The following is an 8820-nucleotide window of genomic DNA, read 5'->3' as shown; positions in this document are numbered from 1 at the left end:
AGGGGTGACGTGAGAGAACTTGGGAAGGTTGAACACCAGACGGGCTGCGGCGTTCTGGATGAGTTGTAGGGGTTTAATGGCACAGGCAGGGAGCCCAGCCAACAGCGAGTTGCAGTAATCCAGACGGGAGATGACAAGTGCCTGGATTAGGACCTGCGCCGCTTCCTGTGTGAGGCAGGGTCGTACTCTGCGGATGTTGTAGAGCATGAACCTACAGGAACGGGCCACCGCCTTGATGTTAGTTGAGAACGACAGGGTGTTGTCCAGGATCACGCCAAGGTTCTTAGCGCTCTGGGAGGAGGACACAATGGAGTTGTCAACCGTGATGGCGAGATCATGGAACGGGCAGTCCTTCCCCGGGAGGAAGAGCAGCTCCGTCTTGCCGAGGTTCAGCTTGAGGTGGTGATCCGTCATCCACACTGATATGTCTGCCAGACATGCAGAGATGCGATTCGCCACCTGGTCATCAGAAGGGGGAAAGGAGAAGATTAGTTGTGTGTCGTCTGCATAGCAATGATAGGAGAGACCATGTGAGGTTATGACAGAGCCAAGTGACTTGGTGTATAGCGAGAATAGGAGAGGGCCTAGAACAGAGCCCTGGGGGACACCAGTGGTGAGAGCACGTGGTGAGGAGACAGATTCTCGCCACGCCACCTGGTAGGAGCGACCTGTCAGGTAGGACGCAATCCAAGCGTGGGCCGCGCCGGAGATGCCCAACTCGGAGAGGGTGGAGAGGAGGATCTGATGGTTCACAGTATCGAAGGCAGCCGATAGGTCTAGAAGGATGAGAGCAGAGGAGAGAGAGTTAGCTTTAGCAGTGCGGAGCGCCTCCGTGATACAGAGAAGAGCAGTCTCAGTTGAATGACTAGTCTTGAAACCTGACTGATTTGGATCAAGAAGGTCATTCTGAGAGAGATAGCGGGAGAGCTGGCCAAGGACGGCACGTTCAAGAGTTTTGGAGAGAAAAGAAAGAAGGGATACTGGTCTGTAGTTGTTGACATCGGAGGGATCGAGTGTAGGTTTTTTCAGAAGGGGTGCAACTCTCGCTCTCTTGAAGACGGAAGGGACGTAGCCAGCGGTCAGGGATGAGTTGATGAGCGAGGTGAGGTAAGGGAGAAGGTCTCCGGAAATGGTCTGGAGAAGAGAGGAGGGGATAGGGTCAAGCGGGCAGGTTGTTGGGCGGCCGGCCGTCACAAGACGCGAGATTTCATCTGGAGAGAGAGGGGAGAAAGAGGTCAGAGCACAGGGTAGGGCAGTGTGAGCAGAACCAGCGGTGTCGTTTGACTTAGCAAACGAGGATCGGATGTCGTCGACCTTCTTTTCAAAATGGTTGACGAAGTCATCTGCAGAGAGGGAGGAGGGGGGGGGGGAGGAGGATTCAGGAGGGAGGAGAAGGTGGCAAAGAGCTTCCTAGGGTTAGAGGCAGATGCTTGGAATTTAGAGTGGTAGAAAGTGGCTTTAGCAGCAGAGACAGAAGAGGAAAATGTAGAGAGGAGGGAGTGAAAGGATGCCAGGTCCGCAGGGAGGCGAGTTTTCCTCCATTTCCGCTCGGCTGCCCGGAGCCCTGTTCTGTGAGCTCGCAGTGAGTCGTCGAGCCACGGAGCGGGAGGGGAGGACCGAGCCGGCCTGGAGGATAGGGGACATAGAGAATCAAAGGATGCAGAAAGGGAGGAGAGGAGGGTTGAGGAGGCAGAATCAGGAGATAGGTTGGAGAAGGTTTGAGCAGAGGGAAGAGATGATAGGATGGAAGAGGAGAGGGTAGCGGGGGAGAGAGAGCGAAGGTTGGGACGGCGCGATACCATCCGAGTAGGGGCAGTGTGGGAAGTGTTGGATGAGAGCGAGAGGGAAAAGGATACAAGGTAGTGGTCGGAGACTTGGAGGGGAGTTGCAATGAGGTTAGTGGAAGAACAGCATCTAGTAAAGATGAGGTCGAGCGTATTGCCTGCCTTGTGAGTAGGGGGGGAAGGTGAGAGGGTGAGGTCAAAAGAGGAGAGGAGTGGAAAGAAGGAGGCAGAGAGGAATGAGTCAAAGGTAGACGTGGGGAGGTTAAAGTCGCCCAGAACTGTGAGAGGTGAGCCGTCCTCAGGAAAGGAGCTTATCAAGGCATCAAGCTCATTGATGAACTCTCCGAGGGAACCTGGAGGGCGATAAATGATAAGGATGTTAAGCTTGAAAGGGCTGGTAACTGTGACAGCATGGAATTCAAAGGAGGCGATAGACAGATGGGTAAGGGGAGAAAGAGAGAATGACCACTTGGGAGAGATGAGGATCCCGGTGCCACCACCCCGCTGACCAGAAGCTCTCGGGGTGTGCGAGAACACGTGGGCGGACGAAATTCTGTCTTCATCAGAATTTTACGTATCGGCCTCACGGTCTTCATCAGAGTTTTACGTGTCGGCCTCACGGTCTTCATCAGAGTTTTACGTATCGGCCTCACGGCCTTCGTCAGAGTTTTACGTATCGGCCTCACGGTCTTCATCAGAGCTTTATGTATCGGCCTCACGGCCTTCGTCAGAGCTTTACGCGTCGACCTCACGGTCTTCGTCAGAGTTTTACGTATCGACCTCACGGCCTTCGTCAGAGCTTTACGTATCGACCTCACGGTCTTCATCAGAGCTTTACATATCGACCTCACGGTCTTCATCAGAGTTTTACGTATCGACCTCACGGTCTTCATCAGAGTTTTACGTATCGACCTCACGGTCTTCATCAGAGTTTTACGTATCGGTCTCACGGTCTTCATCAGAGCTTTACATTTCGACCTCACGGCCTTCGTCAGAGTTTTACATATCGACCTCACGGTCTTCATCAGAGTTTTACATATCGACCTCACGGTCTTCATCAGAGTTTTACGTATCGACCTCACGGTCTTCATCAGAGTTTTACGTATCGGTCTCACGGTCTTCATCAGAGCTTTACATTTCGACCTCACGGCCTTCGTCAGAGTTTTACGTATCGGCCTCACGGTCTTCATCAGAGTTTTACGTATCGGCCTCACGGTCTTCATCAGAGTTTTACGTATCGGCCTCACGGTCTTCATCAGAGTTTTACGTATCGACCTCACGGCCTTCGTCAGAGCTTTACGTATCGACCTCACGGCCTTCGTCAGAGCTTTACGTATCGACCTCACGGCCTTCGTCAGAGCTTTACGTATCGACCTCACGGCCTTCGTCAGAGTTTTACGTATCGACCTCACGGCCTTCGTCAGAGCTTTACGTATCGACCTCACGGCCTTCGTCAGAGCTTTACGTATCGACATCACGGTCTTCATCAGAGTTTTACGTATCGACCTCACGGTCTTCATCAGAGTTTTACGTATCGACCTCACGGTCTTCATCAGAGTTTTACATATCGATCTCACGGCCTTCGTCAGAGTTTTACATATCGACCTCACGGCCTTCGTCAGAGCTTTATTAAAGCAGTGTGCTGGTTGTTTATTTTTTCCTAATTTGTTTTTAATATCTATTATAACCATGTGTATGTCTTTTCTATTATGTCTTTTCTAGATGTACGTCTGGAGCCTGGTGTGTCAGGGTATGACCCTCTGATGTCATCCTCACCGTCATCTCCTACGAACCTACGACAGCGCACCGCCTCCTTTGGCTCCGCCTCGTCCATATCGACAGCCTATCAGGACTTCACTTCCTGTCTGCTTGGTCGAGCTATGGCTGAGGTACAATTCAAATAAACTTTATAGAATAACACAAGACAGCAAAAATACACATTTCCAATTTACCTTGGACTATGTAATTGTTCGTTGTTGCACGTTTGCTAAAATAAGAAACATGTTCTCACCTGTGCCCTAGGTGCGCTTGGCTGCTGCTGGTGACATGGGGAACCTGGTGATGGGGAAAGCTGCAGCTGGTTGGAGGTGAGTTGCATCATGGTTTCTCCTTTATTACGTTCAGGTTAACCAATAGTAAACCATGTTATAACTAGCTACACTCCCAGCAGACAAAACTGGTTGTAATGTGATTTCAACAGGCTTTTCCAACTGGGTTTATATTACAGGTTGTGTATTTGCAACCTTCCTGTCCTCTCTCTCTATCAGGTACCAGGGCGTGGAGCGAGGTGTCCAGGCCTTCTACAAGCCCTCCTCCAGCCCATCTGTGCACTGTTTCCTTGGGGCAGTGGAGCTGGAGAGGCCCCTGGCCAGCCTGTGGAGCATGGTCCGAGACCACTCCAAGACCCACCTGTACCATGAGGCTGTCCAGTCCGCCTGGACACGACCACTAGATGACAGCACTCAGTTGGGTTAGTCTGCTGCCTGGAGTATAGCAGAGTTGGAGTTAATTCACTACTTAAAAATGGTGAAAGCCTTCAATGGTGCTGCCCATGCTAAAACACGCTTTGTGGCAAATGCATCATCTATCTATCGCTATGAGTCAATTCCATTTCACTTCAGTCAATTACTTCCAGGAAGTAAACAGAAATTCAGATTTCAATTGTAATTTTTCCTCATGCTTTTCCATGTGTCTCTCCTCATCAGTCTACCTGCTGACAGACCCGTCCAGCTGCCACCTCAAACAGCCCAGAGACTTCTGCTGCATCAGCACCCAGTCACAACAGGTCAGTAGGGTCAGAGTTCAGGGGTCAGTCACTTGCTGGACCTGCAGCTGAATTCCAAGTTTCAACTTACCAAGTTCAAAGTTTAAACTTACTCCTTCTTACCAAGATTTGTTTTGATTGTTCAACTGGAATGAGGGGGACAGAATACCTCCTCGTTTCAGGGGCAATGATCTAATGGATTCTTACTGTCCTATAGCTAGGGCCAGGAGTTTTCTTAGCCTTGTCTACAGCAAGAGACTGACTACTAACTCAGTGCCCTTCTATCTCTCACCTAGGATGAGCTGTGTGTGCTGGCCATGCAGTCAGTCTTCGAGGAGTCTCTCCCTCGGCCCAGTGTAGAGGCTGTCCGAGGGGAGATGTTGCCTAGCGCCTGGGTCCTTCAGCCAATCACACGCCACGTCCGAGAGGTCGTCAGGGTCATCTACCTACTGCAGGTGAGATAGGACTACTAAGACAACATAAAGTGGTCTGAAAAAGCTATCAGTCAATCAATTCATCAAAATGATTCATCAATCCAGTTTTACATCAACAGATGTCAGAAAGTTCTTAAGAGTACTTTAGATGCAGATATGCCTAATGATTCCTCATCTCCATGTGGAATCTCTCTTCCTCTCTCTTTTAGTTTCTTCCTCCCCCTCTCTTTTCCATCCCTTCCTTGGCTCACTTTTTGTCCTCCTTTGTTTCAGGTGGACCTGGGCACTCCATCCCTTCCTCAGAGACTGTTGGGATCAGTGGCTAGGAGACAGGCGTCCGTCCTGGCTGAGCTCGACACCCTTTTCTCTTTGTGAGACTGACAGCAGGGTCATTAGGCACCAAAAGGAAGAAAACGGACTGAAACAAGGAGGGACTACCTGGACTTTTCCAATAAGAAATGCACATTTTCTTTTTCCGTTGCAAAACATGTTGCTACAATGTGCCACAATGAACACGACCCAGATCAGCTGTCCAATTAGAACACAGATTTCATCTCCCATTGCAAAACGTTTTGCTACGGTGTGCCCTAAAGAACACGCCCCCAGGTTAATGGTCACACACGTAGCAGTGAGCACTTAGAAATACATCCTGAATCTGATATGGGACCTGTCTCTATTGTAATTTGCAATTTATTTACTTGATTGTATTCTTATGAAGAGCACTGATGACATTGATTTTGTGATACTAAGTATCATGCAGCTTGTTTATATCGAAACATAACTGTGTGTTTTGTGTTAAAATGGTTAATTGAAGACCTGTGTTTGATATGTATGTTTATACCAATCTTTTAAGTATATTGCCAAAGTTTGAGTGGTCTAGACTGGTTGTCAGGGAGGGTTGAGGGTGTGGCTCCTATATTTGACCCATCCAACACATCTCACTGCAACTGCTGACCAGAGTAACACCAGGCCCTAAATGTTTACAATTCCACATATTTTTCATAATAACGCTGATTTATATCAAATGCAAAATGATCATTAGTCTCCTGTTGCCCATTGCTATATTTAATCTATCTGTACACCTCAGTTGTACTACTTCCCTAATTACTGATTTATGATACAAAGTGATCATTTGTCTCCCATTTCACTGTCCTCCCAGCCTAAGAACTAACCACTTTTATAATGACCACTTAGTGACATAATTGTTTTCTCCAGCATCCTGTGTTAACGTCCCAAGGCACAGCACACTTTACCAAACTCACTACCCAACCTTTAAAAAGCCATATTATGTGTTTTGTTGACTGTTCAGGACATTATTTTTCTGTAGTTGTAGTACTGCAGTGTCACAGTAAGATGGTCCCCAGGGGAACCAAATAAGAAGGAACTGATATGAAGGATATTAACTCAGCAAAAAAAGAAACATCCCTTTTTCAGGACGCTGTCTATCAAAGATCATTCGTAAAAATCCAAATAACTTCACAGATCGTCATTGTAAAGGGTTTAAACACTGTTTCCCATGCCTTTTCAATGAACCATAAACAATTAATGAACATGCACCTGTGGAACGGTCGTTAAGACACTAACAGCTTACAGACGGTAGGCAATTACGGTCACAGTTATGAAAACTTAGGACACTAAAGAGGCCGTTCTATTGACTCTGAAAAACACCAAAAGGAAGATGCCCAGGGTCCCTGCGTGAACGTGCCTTAGGCATGCTGCAAGGAGGCATGAGGACTGCAGATGTAGCCAGGGCAATAAATTGCAATGTCCGTACTGTGAGATGCCTAAGACAGCGCTACAGGGAGACAGGACGGGCAGCTGATCGTCCTCGCAGTGGCAGATCACGTGTAACAACACCTGCACAGGATCGGTACATCCGAACATGACAGGTACAGGATGGCAACAACAACTGCCCGAGTTACACCAGGAACGCACAATCCCTCCATCAGTGCTCAGACTGTCCGCAATAGGCTGAGAGAGGCTGGACTGAGGGCTTGTAGGCCTGTTTTAAGGCAGGTCCTCACCGACATCACCGGCAACAACGCCGCCTATGGGCACAAACCCACCATCGCTGGACCAGACCAGACAGGACAAAAAGTGCTCTTCAATGACGAGTCGCGGTTTTGTCTCACCAGAGGTGATGGTCGGATTCGTGTTTATCGTCGAAGGAATGAGCATTACACCGAGGCCTGTACTCTGGAGCCAGATCGATTTGGAGGTGGAGGGTCCATCATGGTCTGGGGCGGTGTGTCACAGCATCATCGGACTGAGCTTGTTGTTATTGCAGGCAATCTCAACGCTGTGCGTTACAGTGAAGACATCCTCCTCCCTCATGTGGTACCCTTCCTGCAGGCTCATCCTGACATGACCCTCCAGCATGACAATGCCATCAGCCATACTGCTCGTTCTGTGAGTGATTTCCTGCAAGACAGGAATGTCAGTGTTCTGCCATGGCCAGCGAAGAGCCCGGATCTCAATCCCATTGAGCACGTCTGGGACCTGTTGGATCGGAGGGTGAGGGCTAGGGCCATTCCCCCCAGAAATGTCCGGGAACTTGCAGGTGCCTTGGTGGAAGAGTGGTGGAACATCTCACAGCAGGAACTGGAAGATCTGGTGCAGTCCATGAGGAGGAGATGCACTGCAGTACTTAATGCAGCTGCTGGCCACACCAGATACTGACTGTTCATTTTGATTTTGACCCCCCCTTTGTTCAGGGACACATTATTCTATTTCTGTTAGTCACATGTCTGTGGAACTGGTTCAGTTTATGTCTCAGTTGATGAATCTTGTTATGTTCATACAAATATTTACACGTGTTAATAAGTTTGCTGAAAATAAACGCAGTTGACAGTGAGAGAACGTTTCTTTTTTTGCAGAGTTTAGTTTCCGCAGGGAAAGAACAATGAAGTAGCCTAACTGACAATCTATTTGTACTGAGTTTTATTTTGATCCATACTTTTATAAGTGCCTTTTATGTGACATGAATGTATACCACCATGTCAATATGTATAAATATTTATGTTTTTATTATGTTCTTTATTTAAATAACATTATATTTGAATCCTAAAGAAATGCAAAGAGCATATTTTATTTTCCTATATAAACTTGACATTTTTTTTAAATGTCTGTACATACTCAAAGCTTGTCGCTTCTTCCTTACAGTATTGGTTTGGCTGTGTAAATATTATGTATATTAATTGTAAAATTAATGTTATCCTGTTCCTGAGTAGGCCTATAGCCAATGTTCCCTCAACAAAAAAATGTGTCACTGAGCAAATTTACAGTCTGCTGAGCGTAAACTCTGTGAAACCTCCAGCGCATGTTTTATTTTTGTCATTTTTTAAATATTTTTTTAAACTTTTATCACTTTTTCTCCCCAATTCCATGGTATCCAATTGGTAGTTACAGTCTTGTCTAATCGCTGCAATTCCCGTATGGACTCGGGAGAGGCGAAGGTCGAGAGCCGTGCATCCTCCGAAACACAACCCAACCAAGCCGCACTGCTTCTTGACACAATGCACATCCAACCTAGAAACCAGCCACACCAATGTGTCAGAGGAAGCACCGTGCACCAGGCAAGCACTACGCCCGGCCTGCCACAGGAGACGCTAGTGCGCGATAGGACAAGGACATCCCTGCCGGCCAAACCCTCCCCTAACCCTGGCGACGCTGGGCCAATTGTGCGCCGCCCCATAGGTCTCCTGAACTCGAACCCAGAATCTCTAGTGGCACAGCTAGCACTGCGATGCAGGTGCCTTAGACCACTCAGGAGGCCCGGCACATTTTTACTGTGAACACTGAGGCTGTACCAGCTTTAAGTTACAGTTTTAACAGTGTT

General features: G+C 48.0%; 1 protein-coding gene across 1 annotated transcript in view; it reads left to right on the top strand.

Annotated features, from left to right (window-relative positions):
- Positions 1-8007, top strand: part of LOC139563807 (stAR-related lipid transfer protein 9-like) — a 72084-nt gene extending 64077 nt beyond the window's left edge. The window contains exons 27-32 of the mRNA XM_071382733.1: positions 3507-3673; positions 3807-3871; positions 4052-4254; positions 4490-4569; positions 4845-5003; positions 5256-8007. Coding sequence (XP_071238834.1) covers positions 3507-3673; positions 3807-3871; positions 4052-4254; positions 4490-4569; positions 4845-5003; positions 5256-5357 — 776 coding nt within the window. The 3' untranslated portion in view covers positions 5358-8007. The remainder of the gene's footprint in view (positions 1-3506; positions 3674-3806; positions 3872-4051; positions 4255-4489; positions 4570-4844; positions 5004-5255) is intronic.
- Positions 8008-8820: the final 813 nt, after the last annotated feature.

This window comes from Salvelinus alpinus, chromosome 34 (assembly GCF_045679555.1).
Source record: "Salvelinus alpinus chromosome 34, SLU_Salpinus.1, whole genome shotgun sequence".
NCBI classification, from domain to species: Eukaryota; Metazoa; Chordata; class Actinopteri; order Salmoniformes; family Salmonidae; genus Salvelinus; species Salvelinus alpinus.
Note: the sequence above shows the minus strand (reverse complement) of the source record. Positions and strands in the feature narration are given on the sequence as shown.